General features: G+C 39.4%; 1 protein-coding gene across 2 annotated transcripts in view; it reads right to left on the reverse strand.

The window, feature by feature from the left end:
- Positions 1-9344: 9344 nt before the first annotated feature.
- The window catches only part of CHST9 (carbohydrate sulfotransferase 9), a 272481-nt gene continuing 262446 nt past the window's right edge, over positions 9345-19379 (reverse strand). For both annotated transcript variants that reach the window (XM_031003596.3, XM_055368366.2), the window contains one exon: positions 9345-11492. In XM_031003596.3, coding sequence (XP_030859456.2) covers positions 10401-11492 — 1092 coding nt within the window. In that variant the 3' untranslated portion in view covers positions 9345-10400. The remainder of the gene's footprint in view (positions 11493-19379) is intronic.

The raw sequence follows: 19379 nt of genomic DNA on the forward strand, positions 1-19379 counted from the left end.
CTTGCAGTGGGAATGTAACTATGAATGAATAAGCCTGATCTGTGGACCAGGAAAGGCTTTCTGAAAACAGTGATGTATTAGGTTGTTTGATAGTATTCCAGGCTCAGAGAGCAGCCCATAGAAAGGCCCTGAGGCAGAGAAAAGCATAGCTTATTTGAGGAGATAAAAGTTCATCACGGTCAGGGTGTAGCGCTAATGGAAAGAAAAGGGTTAAAGATGATTGAACAAAGTGATTTTTAGTTTACTTATTTGTTTCTACGTTTGGCTAGGAAGCCTGCCATTCTAAACCATTAATTCGAGAATCCACATTTGAAAGCCTCAAATTTAACTTGATGTATGTACATTTATTGGGTAAGACGTGATTCCTGACCTCAGATAACTTAAAATCTGACAGGAAAGATAAGACACATTTTCGTAGTATTATAATACAAGTCAGAATGTACCTTAAGGGAAAGACAGAGTGCCATATGAATGCAGGAACACGTGTGCTGGATTTGTTCCTGCATTCATTTCTTCAACAAATACTTAAATAGTATCTTCTCTGGGGTTACAAGGATGAACAAGACACAAACTTTAACTTCAAGGAATTGATTCTACTAAGCAAGGCACATACATAAATCATTAGAATTCTTTAAGCACAGAGATAGAAATATGCACAGGCTATGATGAGATAAATCAATAGTTTTATTGAGCACTTATTAAATACTTTACATGCATTTCCCATACCCCCCTTACTAGGTAGGTATTCTATCCTCAGTTTTCAGATGAGAAAACTGGCACTGAGAGAAGTTAAAGCAATTTCAGAGGTCCCAACATTTGAAAGTTGAGGATATGGAATTCAAACCCAGTTCTTACTCAATTGACAAGCCCCAGGCTCCTAACCATCCTACATAGAATCCTGCTTCCCGATCACTCATAGTGCTCAGGGCAGAGCATCTCATCTGAGCCAGGCAGAGATGACAAATGCCTCCCTGAGCTGAGTTTAGGGATTAGGAAGTGTTGGGGAGGTGAAGGGGGGTAGGTGGGTGCCCTAATAGAGGGAAAAGCTGAGTAGACCCAGGAGGAAGAAAACTATCCAATGTTAGCATATTATGTCCATTCTAGGCTGTTGGAGATTAAGCCAGGAGGCAGAAAATGGCCAGAAATATGCCTGGAGAAGAATTGGGATCATGCAGGATATAGAATGTATAGTGGGAAACAGAACTGGAATTGGATTTGCATTTTAAAGTGATTACAAGGGCAGCTATATGGAGGATGGCATCGAGGGAAATGAGAGTGGGAGAGAAGTTCAAGATTATCATAGAGTTGTAGACAGGAGAAGGTGAGAGTCTGAACTTAGATATTAGCAGAATGGATGGGAGGAGAGGAGAAGCTTGAGAAAAAGTCAGGCAGTGAAGTTAATGGGCTTTCTGAATTCTTTGGCTGTGAGGACTCAGCTCAGGGAGAAATCGGGGTTGACTTCTAGGTTCCCAACTCAGAAGATGGAGTAGATGGATGGTGTTGCCACCAAATAAGGAGAAAGCAGGTTTGGGGGTTAGGTGATGAGTTCAGCTTTGGTCATGTTGAGTTGGAAGCTCCAGTGAGACATCTAGATGAGGCAGTCCCACAAGAAACCGGGAATCTGAATCAAAGTTCGTGATAGAAACATAGGCTAGAAAAAGATTTCGGAACCATCAGCCTAATGGTGGAGCTAAAGCAAGGAGAGTGGAAGAGAGTCCCCAAGCAGAGAGGGTAGAGCGAGCTGAATGTGGGATGGTCATGCGGGGCAGGCAACTCTTGGAGGGGGCACCCATGTGGAGGTCCTTAAAGAGGAATAAAGGACACTTCAGGCCGTGTAATAGTGTGAGCAAAATAGGGGAAAAAGCAAGAGGTGTTTTCAGAGAATGTAATGGTTCAATGTGGCTGGATAATAGTGGGTTTGATGCAGCTATCAGGTGATTAAGCTGGGAATGGGTTATAGTCTTGAGAGACTGAGGCCAGGCAATAAGAATGGAATACTATTCAGCCTTAAAAAGAAAAAAATTCTGGTACGTGCTTCAATATGGATGAACCTTGAGGACATTATGCTAAGAGAAATACGCCAGTCACAAAAAGACACATGCTGTATGATTCCATTTATATGAGGTATTTTAAATTATCAAATTCATAGAGACAAAAGGTAGAACTGTGGTTGCCAGAACTGGGGGAGGGCAAAAAGTGAAGTTGTTTAATAGGTGCAGAGTATCCATTTTTCACAAGGAAGAAAGGTATGTGATGGGATAGTGGTGATGCTTGCACAACTACACTTAATGCTGCTGAACTGTACACTTAAAAAATGGTGGCAAGGCATGGTGGCTCACGCCTGTAATCCCAGCACTTTGGGAGGCTGTGGCGGATGGCTCACGAGGTCAAGAGATCGAGACCATCCTGGCCAATGTGGTGAAACCCAATCTCTACTAAAAATACGAAAATTAGCTGGGCGTGGTGGTGTGCACCTGTAGTCCCAGCTACTCGGGAGGCTGAGACAGGAGAATAGCTTGAACCCAGGACGTGGAGGTTGCAGTGAGCAGAGATGGTGCCACTGCACTGCAGCCTGGGCGACAAGAGTGAAACTCCGTCTCAAAAAAAAAAAAAAAATAGGTAAGATGGGGAGGGATAGGAAAATATTCATTAAAAGGATACCAAAAAATGGTAAGATGATAAAATTTTACGTTATGTGGATTTTGCCACAATTAAAAATATCAAAAGAAGAAAAATGCAAAGAGAAAAGAAGTAATTTTTAAATAAATAAATAAAAAAGGCAGGACTTCTATTCAGAGGCTATTTCCAATAGTTCTGAGGAGAGGCAATGTGGTTAGAATTGGGTAGGTAGCAGCAGAACTGTTAGTGGACCCATATGAAAGGGCTGTGTTTATATGTCAGAGTCAGTCAAATGTTGGCAATGTCATATGGTTCAACCTAATAGAAAGGCAAAAAGAGACAAATCCTTTAATGAAGTTCAAGAAAATGTACATTATAACCATTTAAGTTAAATTGCAAAATATTTCCTGGGGCACTTGCTCTCAAACTAATAACCCAAATAGCAAATATTTTCCATTTTCAATCATCTTAGGTCAATTTGAAAACAGCTTTTTAGTTTTTATTGGAGAAACTCATATTGTCTTCACTTGTTCAATGTGAAGTTGAGTTGCCAAAATTGCCTTCAGTACACATTTGTCTTTTATATTTCAAAAGAGGAAAGTTTCCATTTCCCCATTTCATTCTGAAAGCTTTCAAAAAGTTTGGGCAGTGCCCAGTGCTGTCCCCATCACTCACTTCATCATTTCAGCTCTAGTTCTTGCACTTGGCAGACTTGGGACGCCAAGTTTCTGCTTCAGTGCTGGTCAAAATCCCACAGAGGACTTTGGTACCAATACCCACTGACAATTCTCTGAGCTGAAAGTTGTTAACTTTTCAACACAGTGACAGAATGAAAAGAGCAGGTTGTATTATCACTTATAATCAACCAGGACTTAAAAAATTCACACACACATGAGAAGTACCCCAAGAGATTATTAAAAAGGAAATTTTCAGGTGGTTTTCATAGAGATTCCAATTCTGTATATCTTGGATGGGGTCTGGGGATCTGTTTTTAGCAAAAATTAGGTTAATTCTGATAGAGGTCGTCCATACACTATTTTTTCAGAAATTGATAAGTTAAATCAGGGCTTATTTTTTCCTAAGGATAATCACAGTCAAACAAATAATATTGTTCTTTTAAATTGGTAGACACTCAAGCATTCTGAGTGCATTTTTATTTATTATATAGTACATCCAAAAATCATTTTTCTAAACTTTGGAAATATTTTCAGCAAATGAATGCATAAAATGAGATACTGTGTATTTTACTAGTTTTCCTGGTATTTGAGGACAAAAGTCATAGTTATCCCTTCTCCTGTTTTCTCCACCTCTCTAAGTATAGAAGTGGGAGGAGGAGGAGGAGGAGGAGGAGGTCGTCAGAGCATTAAGAAGCAAGAGAGTAGAATGTTACTGGGGGTGCTACAATCACCCAGATAATAGCAGGAAGTAGGGTGGAGAGGCATGTTATAAATCAGAAAGAAGAATCTTCAGAGAAGGCTGGGAAGCAGGTGATTTTCAGAGTTGAGGAAGCGGGCAAACCTGCAAAACAGAAGAGATTTTTGGATGAAGGTTATAGAACAGCAGTCTAGAGGCAGCAGTGGGAGCCAGTTTCTGTCCCTAGATACTAGAGCTCCAAGAGCCTGGGAGAATGACTCATCTCTGCAGAAAGAGGTGGGAAGGAATGTCGTTGCCAGGGGACCCAGTGGCTACGACAGAAAGATGCCAAAAAAAGGTACTGGATTTCTCCCAACATCTTTGTCATTGGTCAAAAGAGACTTCCCCAAACAATGAAATACTGTTTGGAGATCCCACTGGATATAGGACCAAAGGGCAAGCAGCACTGTGAGCAAGGATATGGAAACCCGGAATGGGATAACCTCACTACCTGCACAACACAAATAGGGTCAAGGATAATGTTTAGGAGTTGATTTCCTTTGGAAGCCTGGCGGGGGAAGGAATACACTCTTCAGAGCAGGACTTGAAAAGTGAGATGCTTAGGGGCCAGGCAAGTAAGGTGAATGAGTGATGGTGGATTAGTGAAGAGTGTGAACAACTAGAGATCTCCAACCTCATCTAAAGGGACTGACCTTGCCTCTGTCCAACTATTTTCAGGTGGGCATATAGAATGCAGGGCAACAAATCCCCTGTCATTAATGAGGCCCAATGTTGGCAGCTAATTCAGATGTTAAGTAAAATGCACTGTCAGCCAAACCAAACATATCTGTAGCCAGATCTACCCCATGGGCTGCCAATGTATGGTCTCAGCTTTGGAGCCAGAGAGACTGTTATTAAACCTCTTTGATACTCAGTTTTCTCATTCATGAAATGATAGGTGGAAAAATACTCGACTTTGATTTTTTTGAAACCTACTTTTGGAAACGATTAGACTTACTCTTCATGTCATTAAATGAATGTATGCAAAGTATTTTTCCAGTGTCTGCTACTGAGTAGATCCTCAGTAAATGGCTCTTATATTGACCAGAATCATGCATTTTCCTCAAAATTTTCTTCCCCAAACAATCAAGCAACTGCTTTTTCTTAGAATGTAAAAGATTGCTGTGTCTGCAACTATCCTTCAGGTCAAGGGATGACTATTAGTGTAGAAAAGGTGTGTGGCTCAGCTCCCTTCCCTCAGCTGCCCTGCTCTAGCACCTTCCTTTCAGATCCTCTGGTCCTATAGATGCCTGAAGGTCACAGGCAGAAATATACAAATTCTACACTAAAAGAAGTTGTACAGGAACCTTTAAACAACAGCACCAAAAGCATCTGTTAAAGTAACGCTTTCCACTGAGCACCTTGCTAGACATGGTACAAAGTGCATTCAACAGACACAGTTCCTTTCCTCTTGGAAGACCTAAGACATTCCAATGACAACAACAGATATTTTATATTCATATAAAGTGAGATAAATAGCACATGAACAAATAAATTAATGAACCTCCCTGACAAAAAAAATCGAGGAAAGGAATGCCTGCATTTATTGGTAAGAGAATAATCTGATGCCTGTTACACCAGGGGAAAACTCTGCTGTCTTTTTCTGCCTATCAGGGAGCTCATAAAGAGATGAGATTTTGAAATTGAATAATCTCAAGAGATTCCTTGGTGAGTTAACAAGAAATGAATGTCCAGATATATAGAGACGGGAGCATTCCAAATATAGTGTGAGACTTGAGGAGAGGTTTAGGGATGGAAAAAGATGACTGCTTAAATGGATTTAAATACTTTTGCCTGGAAGCATATGATCCTGGTGAAAAACTAAGATGTGACTGACTAGGAAATTCTGAGAATGAAATGATATGAGGCAATGTTCTGTTGAACTCCCCAGACCTGTCCTTCCTCAGGTAATGTCCACAGGCCTGGGAAATGTCTGCCATCTTCTAGCAAGAGCTTATTTATTTTCACCTGGTTTCATGGTGTTTTTCAGTTGGTTTAAGTCAGCTTGCTCCTCTATTCTTTTCTGCAGTCTTCCCGTGTAGGCTCAGGGTAATCTGACTACAAACTAGTACTAGGGATGGAGACTCAGGAAGAAGGGGACAATGCACAGTTGCTCTGTTTCTAGCAGGAGTGGTTCTCACTGTGTGTGACTAGCTTGCTGAACTGTGACCATCTGCAGTGGCTGTCAGGGGCCTACGTGTGGAAAGTTCGCCTGAACTTTCTTCCTCTTAGATTCTGCTTATCCTTGACCGGTCTTGTAGCTGTCTGGAATTTCTTGTCAAAGAAATGATATTTTGTTTTCATAAGGCTAAATTTGTTCCAGGGACTATTTTTTCTTCTTAAAAACATTGTTTCCCATGATTAACTAAGGATTACAAAAAAGTTGTGGGGAGGAAACCTAATTTCTTCCAAAGTCTTTGAACCTGTCAGTTTAACTCAGCAGGAATAAAGAAATAAGCTGATTTGAAATGTGATAACTAACTAGCTAAATACACACACACACACACACACACACACACACACAGACACCCATATTTGTATGGAAAAAATTTCAGGATTCCAATATATTGTTTTTGCCTCTACCTATCCTGAATAGAGGTAGCAGAAAGCAAAAGTAAATATTGGTTTGTAATATTCTAAGCAAAGAGTTTGGTAGTGGTATTTGCTGCCTGGCTTCATCCTGGCTTCTGACCTACTTATCATCTCTGTCTCCTTAGGCAAGTTACTCAGTTATAGTTTGCTTTACTTTCCTTTATGATAGATGGAAAGGGAGAGGGCTACATAATAGTACCTATGCTAGACTGGCTATGGAGATTAAATTAATGCATGTAAACTACTTGAAGAGTGCCTGACACCCAGTAAGTATTGAATAAATGTTAGCTAGGATCATGCATACGATTACTGTATAATGATCATGATTGAGATTGAGAAGGTATGAGCCTAAATGTAGGACTAAATTGAATTAGCCTTGGCCTAAGTTTCTCAGGTAGTTGAGCTATAATTAAACGCCTTTGGCCAATCCTTTTTCAAGTATCAGAGCATCTTGGGAGGGTTAGCCCTGGGCAAAACACCTGCTTCACCACGCCCCATGAAGGCCTAGAGGCTGGGATGCCCTGAGAGGCCATATGAGAATGCACAGGAGGGAGACGTTTACTGTAGTCCTAGCCTAATCCCAAGTTCTATTAATTCAGCAAGTGATCTTTTCAAAGGGCACTCTAATATTCAAAATTCTCTGCATCTTCTTATATATTCCTTCTGCTAAACACTATACATTTTAGGAGATAAGAATAATAATACATGAATAAAATGTAAAAGTATTTTTCCTCTTTCTAATTAAAAATGACATACAAGTAGTTCTTGAATTAGAACTACTAATTCCCTAATGATAATAATATTATTATTTTCTGCTACAGAATGTTTTATAGACATCTAGCAAGTGGCCTCACATTTCCATTGAATTAATGGATATTTCCAAATGTTTGAGAAAACCCGAAAACTGGATGTCCTGTACATACATTTCCATTGAAGTTTATGGCAGTTTCTGGGCACAATCACATCAATATTGCACATCTATAGATAGTTTACAGGTTACATAACTGTGGTTTTGGATTTAATTGCCAACTTGTTACCCTGATAGTAATTCCAGACAGGGGAATAACAGAGCGAAGGGGTCTGCCCATTGTGTTACTGCTGCCTATAAAAACAAATAGGATCCTTAGGGTTTAATTGGAGGACTTATAATTGCACCTAATGTTAAAATGGGAACTTTGGACATCTGGAAGATGAGTCTGGATTTGGTCACTTGCCTTTAGGAATTAAATTCATGAAATTGTAATGGTCCTAAAGAACAGTGGTGTTCCCACCTGGATTTATGCACAGGCAGAAATGACAAAGGTGAATGTGAGCTGGTCTGCAAAGCCAAATAAGTCAGGAGAGAAAAATGGAGTTGGGTTTTAAACTCACAAGTAATCCAGGATGATGACTGGCTTCTTTGGTCCTAGCATGAAAATAAGCCATCTAAAATGAAGAGCAGGTACATAAAAAGTTTGTTCTTACTTGGCAAAGACATGCATGGCTTTTGGAACTTGCAACTACACAGGGTGTCACTTGGCATCAGAGAGCCCATTTAGGAAAAGAATGACCCATGGTGACATGGGCTTGTTGGAAAGGGTCAGGAAAGGAACATGTACAGCAAAAGGTACATAACAGCTTTCCATAGAGAACACTGGGTATCATTTTCTTCCGCTCATCCCTCCTCTCCACCATCAAAGCCAAACATTTATACAGGTATGCATTCCACCCTGCCCAATGCATTACAAATGCCAGTAAGAGAGGTAGGACTGTTGTTTCCATTTTTTTCCTTCTAAAGCTATTGAAAGTTCTTTGTCTGTTCCTTATATAGTTTTAGGAATACCTTTGAGGAAATTGCCTTTATTCTTTATAGCGGATTTCATATAAAGCAAGTTTTGTGTTGCTTAGGAATAAAATTTCAGGCTTCTGGAATATTTTCTATTTTCTCTCTCCACAAAAAGATAATTTCAATTTCCCTAAATTACTAGGAATCTACTCTACATCGTGTAGCAAAATTTTAAATTATGTAATTTAGATTACTCCAGAGTAAAACGTCTTAAAAACTGAGAGCACAGCTTAAGTGTATGGTCTAGAGGCAAGAGTTAATGGCATGGAAAAGTAGTAAAAGGTTGGATTAGAAGGTTTAATACTTTTGATCTCTCAGCCCATTGCAGTTTACTCACTCCTTAGGAGACACAGATGGGACACGGCAGGTGTGTGTAAGGAGCGAAGCAATTCATGAATACTCAGCCATGAAATAGAAAATCAAAATGAAATAAGTATGACTGCAACTATCTTGGTCTATTAACATTCAACTATTAATACCTACTGTTCTTTGAAAGCCATTACTGAATATTTACTGATAAGAAAAAAATGATAGCTTAGGAAGAGGAAGATGTTCAGGAAAAGCATTTAAGCAGGGTTTGAAAGACTTGTGATTTTCTTAACTCAGGGTAAAAGTCGACCAATTAAAGTAGGTTTCCCATCCAAATGTTTCCCATCCAAAATGATCCCTTTTTTTCCCCCAAGGGATCTAATTTAGGATCCCTTGGAAAAAAATTCCAAAATGCATTACAACTATTCATAAGGGTGACACATGGACCTATTTTTCTAAGGACTTTGATTTAATATTTGAATGCAATGGTATCTGACTTTGTTAGTATAGAATATTTAAACTTAAAAAGAAAATACCTTAATTTACTTATGCATAAGCCCATTAAACACATTTCTAGGGGCTCTTTTTATGTTTATTCTCTAGAACATAACCTATCTTTGAAGTGGTATATTAGTTTTTAAAAAGTCATTCCTAAGCTGAATAATTAAACTGAAAACAAAAGCTATTCTTAGGGTGTATTCCACATATAAAGCTATGCACATGATGCTTTGATTCAAATAATACACTTATAAAACTTTGTTATTGTTTGAGTTCCATATTCAGAATGGCAACTTTTGTTTTTGATGATTATTCCATCCTGAAACAATTCCCCCCCTGCTCAATTAAACCAGAATTAGGAGCACATTTATATCTGATGAGACTTAAGCTTCTCAACTGCCTGCTTCAGAAATGTAGACCTTTAGTGCTTGTGTTCATTTTGTCTCTTTGTGGAAGGCTCAAAAGAAAACAGAATCAATTCCCTTAAGTTTTTCTGGAAGAAGAAGGTTGCTTTTGTTGCTTTGATCTTAGCATGTTGTGCATTTTTTATTGGCTGTTGAATATAAAAAGCCACAGCCTCATCTGGTTTTTCCGCTATATTCTCATATTGTAAATCACATAATGCCTTCCAATCTAAAGTAAAATGCCTAAGTCCAAAATATCACTTCCAAATGGATTTATCATTATAGTTGATAGAAAGATTTCCAGGGTGTAAGAAAACAATTCAACAGTTTGATTAATATGCCACAGACTGCTGAAAATATATTCATGCATTTTAGACAATAAATTCCAGGATATAGACATACACTCATGCTATTTGAGATCCTTTTTTCCTACCATTGCAAGAGGCTGCTTTAGCTAATGCAACAGCTGGCTAGGTTATTGCTTCAACAATATAATTCATAATGCAAAAGCAGCTCTTTTCCAAACATTTTAGAGCAACTCAAGTTGTTTACATCTCCTGTAGGTGATTTTCCTATAACTTTGTGCCAATTGGTGTCATACTATTTGGTAAAAATCTACATTAAATCAAGACAACTGCACTTAGTTAAATTTCTGTCATATAGAGAATTATAGAAAAATTACAGCTGATTTGAACTTATCATCATTAAGTATATACAGAGTTTTAGAAAATGAATGCAAACTACAAAAATGGAGTTGTATAATTAAACATTAAATAGTCCAAGTAATAAAAGTCATAGATTAATTGTCTCTCAGTTCTAGTCAGATCCTTTAAATACTGTCTCACGACTTGAGCATTGGTTCTTTCATCGGAAGAGTGCCTATCCTTAAAGTTGGGAAATTTCAGCTCCTTTGGAGCACCGATCATCTGTAAAAAGTAATTGGCATCTTCTTCCAAAGTTTCAAATTTCCCTACAAAATCATAGTTGATCAAACACGGATAGCAGAGTTTGCTGACCTTTTCCCAGTGAATGTCCATTCCTACCGGACGGTGGGAATCCAGCAAGTAGTGGATAAACTCTTTGAACTTGACTCCAGATCCATTAATTAATGCTTCTTCACAGGCATTTGGTCGATATTTCTTGATAATTGCCTTTCCGAATACTGGATGGTAATAACTATTGGGGTGTTCAAATTTGTCCCTAAAGGCTGATACTAATCTTTCCATGGGATCACGAACAAACACAGCTTTGGTATAAGTATTTAAGCGGGTATATATCCCTTTTAGGTCAAAGCTATCTAGCTTCTTCAAATGCTTCCCGTAGTGGACAGCATTGTGGGAGATGTTGTATGCAGAGGAAGCCAATCCATTTAGTACCATCAGAATTCTTTTCCAATTGGAACAGCCAGCCTTAGGTACCTCACAATATAAGATTTTGTGTTTATCTTCTACATAGATTCTGGATACTGTATGAAAAAGATGTGACTGATGATGACTCACCCCACTGTATTTCTTGCAAAACTCCTGAAGGAAAGACCTTCGTTTCTCTTGGGTCTCATCAGTTTTCTTCCATTTATTATCTTTGACTAAACTTTTGTTTAAAGGGTGAATGTCCACTGGCCAATTCATGTTGCTGAACTTGTTAAAAACAGTCTTAGCTCCTTGACGTTTTTCAATCAACTTCTCTGTTGGTGACCCTGTGGACTTACTTAAAGCTTGATCCCCTCCTTGTGAATGACTGGTCTTTGTTAAGAGCCTAGTAGATCTCTCAGAATTGAGTAGAGGATTTTCCTTTTTTTCTCGTACATCCTCAGGCATGTGAAACTTGGGGTTCTGTTAAAATAAAGAAGGAGAAATGTTGAAAGCACAGTCACGAGTGTGGGTATACTAGATAAGGAACTTCACATATTTGTTTTAAAATAGTATCAAGGAGAGCATATTTCATATAAGCTGCCAGAACAATTTAGCAAGGAATGCTGAACATACATTTTGTAGTGAGCTTCTTCACAGAAAATGTAGCAATGAGAAATGGCATCTACAGGATAGGGAGGAAAGAACCCTGGATTTTTGTCCTGGCTTTGCCTGTAATGCAATAGAATGTAACTCAACCATTCTGAGCATCTGTGACTTTTGGGATATTAATAAGTATGTCATCTTCAAGTACTGTTTTAGTTTGTGCACCTGAATGTAGATACAAAATGGAGATGTTTTGAGATTGAAACTTTTATTGTTTTTAGGGAGCACTCTGTAATGCACAGACTAGTTCAAAATCATAAATTACAACTTAAAATTTTGGCAAGGCTAATTATAAATCTCGATGACCACTTCAGTTTTCTAAGTGCTTGCAAAAATCATGTATTTTTTTTCCTGTGAAAATGTTTTATTTTTCTAAAGCATTTATCACAATAATTTAAGAATTTATTATGATCATAGTATACAATCTCATTCACATATGAGACCTTCCCTCTTTCCCAAGTGAAGAATGACTAAGGAAACCAGAAAAGTCTACTTGACTTCCTGCTCTATAAAATTGTATCAAGGTAGAGCAAAAATGTAGTTATCTTTTCAGTAGGATGAATGAGTCCATTTACCACATACTGTTCATCTTGCCACATCCTTCCTACAACTCTCACAGTAAAAGAAGACATGGAAGACGGGATTTACAAGGTGGCATCCTCTGGTAGGGATGAAAATTTTAAGGACCTTGGCTTTTACTCTGGATAAACTAGGGAACTTTTGTAGGGCTCTGGGTAGAAAAGTAACATGATCTCACTTAGACTTGAAAAGGATGGTGTGGAAAGGAATGGACTGGATATATACATATAGGGTTGTCAGCATGTTATTGGAAAAGTAAATGAATAAATTCTGTGCTGTGGACATAATGCATGGTGTCATCAGCCTAGAGGTGGAGGGAGTGGTGGGGAAAGTTGCCCAGGGAATATAAACATGATTGCAAATATATATATACATGATACACATGATTGCATATATACATATAGTACATATATATGTGTGTGTGTGTGTGTGTGTACACAATTTTTAACCATTGTATCCCCAACAGTGTCTAGAATGGTCTACGCCTATAATAATTTCTCTCAAATATTTGTGGAATGAACAAGTGAATGAATGAATGGAATTAGGTCTTCAAGGATAATTAGTAATTTTCTAGCAAATTAAGCAATAGAACAGAGGAATGAAGCACTGTTCATGGAGCCACCTCCAGACATCATGGTCATTCCACCAGCTGAGGTTGAAGGGCACTGCTTTTTTTTTCTAGTGCAAGAGGACTGTGTGAATAACCCCCTGAATACCATATGCCAACGTGTATAGCCCCGTGTATAGCCCCGTGTATTAGTCTGTTCTCATGCTGCGAATAAAGACACACCCGAGACTGGGTAATTTATAAAGAAAAAGATGTTTAATGAACTCACAGTTCCACATGGCTGGGGAGGCCTCACAATCATGGCAGAAGGTAAAGGAAGAGCAAAGGCCTGTCTTATATGGTGGCAGGCAAGAGGGAGAGTGTGCAGGGGAACTGCCCTTTATAAAACCATCAAATCTTGTGAGACTTATTCACTATCACGAGGACAGCATGGGAAAAACCCACCCCCATGATTCAATTACCTCCCACCTGGTCCCTCCCAAGACACGTGGGGATTATAGGAGCTACAATTCAAGATGAGATTTGGGTTGGGACACAGCCAAACCATATCACCCCCTAAAACGGCCACTCCAAATCTTCCATACCATTGGACCGTCTATTTGGAGTTTTAACTCTAAAACCATTTGTCTGCTATCTTCTCCAGAGACTGCCAGGATTACTTCAAAGCCCTTTGTACTTCTTTACTCTGATCAGTGATTTGTAGTACATAAAGTTGTCACTGAAAATATAAAATTTGACTGTGGTTTGACAGACCATAGGGTTATGGGTGCACATGCATGGAAAGTACTTAGCACAGGCCAAATATAAAACTGCCATGATATTTATACTATTACACTCCTATAAATAATAACTACTATTATTGTTGTTTTAGCAGCAGCAGCAGTAGTAGTAGTTATAGTACTTTAATCCCAGGGACCTGGTGAATTTAAAGCCTCCCCATTTGTCCATTATTATTCAGACTATAATTTGTGTGTCCCTACATATGCCCTCACCAGGTCTCTTCTCTGCTTGACAATCAGAAATAAAAACAAAATCCACCTTCCCCTGTGGCCTCTGGACTTTCTGCTTTGTGGCCATCAAATTCCCCTTTAATCTCCAGGGGTTTCTGGAATGTTTGTTTCCAAGACTCTCTGTAAATGAAACTTGGCTGACTCCCAACACTCTGTGTCTCTTGCACTTTCTCAAGTAGATGAAACTTGACTTCCTTGAACTACTTGTCTCTCCAGCCAGAAGATAGGGAGTGATTTCCCTGCAGCCCACGGCTGCTTCCAGGACATCACCCAGCAAAGCCCCCTGCTTCTGTGAAATCAATGTGTTCTCCTTAAGTCTCCCTTTTCCCCTCCTCTTGTTGTCATCTACCTTTATCACTGATCTGTCCACTTTACACACTCCAGCTTCTAACTCAGCTCCTGTCATTACATTTAGTGACTCTGACATCCAATCAACTCTCAGTTCCTTGACCACTTTGTTTTTAACAGAGGAGCTCTCCACTTCACATCAAACTTGGTCATCACCAGAGCCTTTACTATTCCCACCATCTTTCTGACCACTCTTGTCTCACCTTCCAGTTCAGTGTTATTTCCTGGTTTGCAATTCTTTGACCACTTTTCACTGTTACCCAGGTCTTAACAGCCAGCATGACTGGCTCTTCATTCTTCAGCTCTCAGTTGGAAAGTCACCTCTGCAGAAAGGCTTTCCCTATTCACCCTGTCTAGGTTATTTCCCTCCCTTTCAAAATATTTCCTACAGAACCCTGCTTATTTTTCTCATAGCACTAATCACACTGAGAAATGATTTTATTTATTTCCTTCTCTGTTGTCTTTTTCACCCCACTCTACCTCCATTGCACTAGAATATAACCGCACAGAGGTCTTATCTTTCTTGCTCTCTGTGGTACTAAGCACACTGCCTGGCACATAGAAGATGTTAAGGAAATAATTCTTGAATAAGTAAATGTGCTTATAATTTAATAGTGGTCTTCTAAACAACTGTTTTATGACCTTGTTGAAGAAAAACAACATTGACCAAAAGGTCAAGTTAAACTTGAATAAACAATTGACCAATTCTTGTTAAGGTGATGAGAATCTATGTTTAAATAAACCTTTGGCAAAAGAGAAAACAAATAAAATAAGCACATGGGAATCTGCTTGCAGTAAAGTAGATGTGGAGGCTTCGTGTTTAACCTGCCTGCCAAATCAGATCAGTTCAAAGTCACTCAATGCTGTCTCCAAACCTGTCGAGGGCTTGCCAGCAATCCGGATTCCCAGGCCTTACTGCAGACATCCTGAATCAGAATGTCTGAGTGTAAGGCCCCTGACTTTAATTTCAACAAGATCCCCAGGTACTCCAGTGGCAGTCATAGCATTTGGGGACTACTGAACTAGAATATAAGAAAGGAAAGTATAAAAAAAGGCACAAGCCTTGAAAAGTTCCTTTCATCCTATCTGGGGAGAAAGACATCAAATGCAGTGGACTTGAATATTTCAGTAAGAAGAGAAATAACTTGGATGTAGAGTAGGAATGTCACATGAACCCTCATGTAGACTAGATGCAATGTCTTTCTTGTTTATCCATTTCTCTTTGCTGGAAGTCTTGGATCTCCAAGCAACTTTCTAAAGACTAGTTTAGCTGGGGAGATAACCGCATGAGGGAAAGGTTCACCACTCAATATAAATTAGTGTCCTCCTGTTTTATTGAGTGCTAGTAAGTTTCCTCTAGTCTAACCAAATTCAGATATGGGAAAAGGGTTAATTCTCTAAAGTAATGGCACCAGCGACCCACAAGGGTGGCCACCAGACCTTCTCCTGGAACTCCTCATCTTAATGTCATCCACCTTATAAAATCTGTTATTCGGGTTTGATGACATCCCTCCCAGCCCCCACCCAACTCCATTTTCTTCCAATCACAGCAAAGACTCCATGACTAAGGGGTTTGCATTACTAAAATCATAGCTAATGACATTTCAAATTTAAAGCTCATACCAACAAAGTCCCATCATCATCATCATCATCATCATCATCATCATCATCATCATCATCATCTTCACAACAATAATAAAAGAGTAAAATCTTACATCTCCATTTTCCTTGGGACACTTTATTCTGATTGTCCCTGAGGCAAACATGTATATAAAGCCAAAATTATCCTGTTGCCTTCAAGAGTGGCTCCCCCTGTGTTATTTTCCATTTTTGAAAAGGTCCTATTACTTTCCTGTCACCCACTCACAAAATCTGAGAGATGCTTTAACAATGGGAAAGTAAATTGGCTATTTTACATCTCATAATACTTCTTTTTTTGTATCTTTCTAAATTAATTACCCCCAATTGGATATTCATTATCCTCCTAATTAGTATCCCTGCAATTATTACTAAATTATTCTTCCCCAAACATTTTGTTTTTTCTTAACATTTTGAACTGGATCCTCTAGTATCAGTGAACGTCCCCATTCCTTTGCCGGCATTTGCAGCCTGGTGCTGCTGAGCCTCTTCTCCTTTTGCTTTTTTTGCTTCTCTCTTAACACATGCCCTGTCCTCCACTTGCTTTTATCTGGGCTCTTGGCAGCCCCCACTCATGGTCTCCTCCTTTCTTGGGACTTTCAAAATCTTCTAGTTTGATGTAAAAATCCTACTTTCTCCATGACAACCACCCAGGTCTCCAGTGAGTGATTCTACTCCCTTTGAAATGACTATAGCACTTAGTCTGTACTTCCTGTGAGGAAAGTAATTTTATTCCAGCTTCCACAGTTATTTGATTGTTTTGTTGGAAAAACTCTTTTAACTGCAGCTAAATTGTAAGCTATGGAGGAAAGCTACAGTTTTCCATAAATATCCTTAAAGAGTAGATATTGCAGAGTTAGCTGAAAGACATGTAACTACAGATTTAAAAAAATGAGTATCTAAAAAAAATATGGAAAAATGTGTGGAATGTTCATTAAGTCTGCAATAAACTTGAAAGCCTAATTCTTGTTATTTTTATTTATTTATTTATTTATTTTGAGATGGAATCTTGTTCTGTTGCCCAGGCTGGAGTGCAATGGCATGATCTTGGCTTACTGCAGCCTCTGCCTCCTGGGTTCCAGCAATTCTTCTGCCTCAGCCTCCTGGGTAGTTGGGATTACAGGCGCATGCCACCACACCCGGCTAATTTTTGTATTTTTAGTAGAGAAGGGGTCTCACCATGTTGGCCAGGCTGGTCTCAAGCTCCTGACCTCAGGTGATCCAGCCACCTCAGCCTCCCAAACTGCTGGGATTACAGGCATGAGCCCCTGCGCCTGGCCAATTCTTGTTATTTTTAAGGGTTTCTGTATCAAGCATATCTCCTCTGTGAATTCTTATCGATCCTCAACACTGATATGAATTATACTTTCTTTCTCCCTGTCAAAGTTGTTGAGCACCTCCTATACATCAGGTTCTGTGCTGGATGCCAGAGATGGTGGGGTTTATAAGACAAGTGCGGACTTTATTCATATAGAGTTGGTATTCTCATAGGGAAAAGTATATTAAGCAAATAACTGCACAATTAATTAATCTATTACCATAGTGGCAAAGGCTCCAGCAAGATACTATTGGAAGCTGGGAGAGCAGAAATGGGGGTCCAGGATACAAAGAAAAGACTGGCCCAGTTTGAGTGTTAAGTCCTCTGTTTATTGTGTTTTATTTTATTCTAGGTAGTTGTTAGGGTTAATTGTTTAGGTAATGATCTATTTTAATTTCATTAAATGTCAGTGTGCAGTCTTTTAAATCTATATAACCCCCACTAGCATCAAGAACACTATCTTGCCTTAATAACATATGTTGGAATTTGATTGAAGCAAAGAATATCATTCCTGTACTGCTCCTTATTCAGGCAACAAATTCACATTGGTTTTATACTGTTGATAAGTGTTGTACATTTGTAAGACCTTATATACTATTGTGGATCCTATGGAAACTATAAAACTTGAGACTTTGATCATTCTTTCATCAATGCACATATATGGAATTACTACTGTATGTTGTTTTAAGCATTATATAAATAAGGATGAGATAGATAAAATTTGTGGCCCTTCAAGGAAACCAAAGTTTAATTGATCTGATGAAAATAAGCAGTTTATGAAAAAATGTGACAATTGCTATAATAAAAGGATAGGTCAGGTATTTGGAAAACAAAGAAAAAAGTGCTTAATTTTTCTGGAGAGATTTCTGGGGCAAATTTCACAAGGGAGGTGATGCCTGAGATGAGCCTGGGAAGATGACTGAGGAGCTACCAGGTGGACAAGCCAGAGATGGCAAGGGCTGTACATCTTGACATCGAGTCTGCTTGGGGGCCAGACTCAGATGACAGGGAGAGGCAGGAGGGGTTGGGCGTCATTCCAGGAGGGCCTGGGCTGATATAAACAGTCAGACTTTACCATATGTATGATGGGGATTTTCAATAAGGTTGTGACAAGATTCACCATTTAAAACATTCTGGGGCAGTGGGGAGGTGTGCCTGGGGGCAGAGGGATCTTCTGGAAGATGATTATGATTGTCCATCAGGAATCCTTAGGAGAGGAACTAAGACAATGGGGTAAGAATGAAGAAAAAGGGAGTTGAGACAAACTTAGGAAACTGCTCAGATTCAAAGCATAAGGGTGACAGAAGTGTAAAGAATGGCTCCCCATTTCCTCTCTGAGAGAAGAAATAGAAGTAGCAGTTTTTATGGGGGCCCTGGGGTGGGTGTGGGCATTCACTATCTTCAATTTCAGACCTCTTGAGTTTAAGGTGCCTTAGAGAGCTGGAGGTAGATAGCAGGACTGAAAAGCTGGGTATAGATTCAGGAGTTGTTGGCTGGTGGAGGTGCAGCTGGATTCATGGGCCTTGAAGGCACTGCCCAGGGAGTAATTTATAATATTACTCTTAATAATGTATCTTTTGTGATTTACCTTGAATCTAGATAGAAGTGCAGTTATATTTCTTCACACCATCAAGGAGACCTAATTGTCTCCAGTCATTGATAAGACAAATGATGGGAGAGGGTGGGGTGCTCAAAAGTCAGTCTTTTCTGGGGACACAGGTCAGTGTGTCTCTCCTGAGTCTCTCTGTGCCACAGCTACTCGTCTTAAATCTTGATTCCAGGGCTTCAGAAGCTGATGGCATAGTTATGAGAGGGGTGAAGACTGCGACTGCATTTCCAACAGACCCTGAGGACAATTGGGAAGAATGTGAGTACGGAGTCCTAATATCCAGTGCCATCTGCCCCATCTCGCTCTCCATCCTCACCCTTTGCCCTTCCACCTTCAGTTATTCATTAAACACGTGTTTTCTGAGCACAAACTGTGCTCCAGGCACTGGGCTGTGCGTTGGTGGTATAGCTAGCAAGACAGACTTGGTCCCTGATCTTACGGAGCATCCTTGTGGTCAGGGTGGGGTAGGGAGATACAAATAAGAAAACCAAAGTTATACTTATGGGAGGTAATGAGATGGAGAAAAAACTTGGTGCATTAAAGGACAAAAAAAAATTTGGCACAGGAAAACATGAAAGAGGAATCCTGGCTCGCAGGTGAGGGAGGGTATCTGGGAGAAATTATGAGCCAAGCA

The sequence above is a fragment of the Gorilla gorilla genome, chromosome 17 (genome assembly GCF_029281585.2).
Source record: "Gorilla gorilla gorilla isolate KB3781 chromosome 17, NHGRI_mGorGor1-v2.1_pri, whole genome shotgun sequence".
Lineage (NCBI taxonomy): Eukaryota > Metazoa > Chordata > Mammalia > Primates > Hominidae > Gorilla > Gorilla gorilla.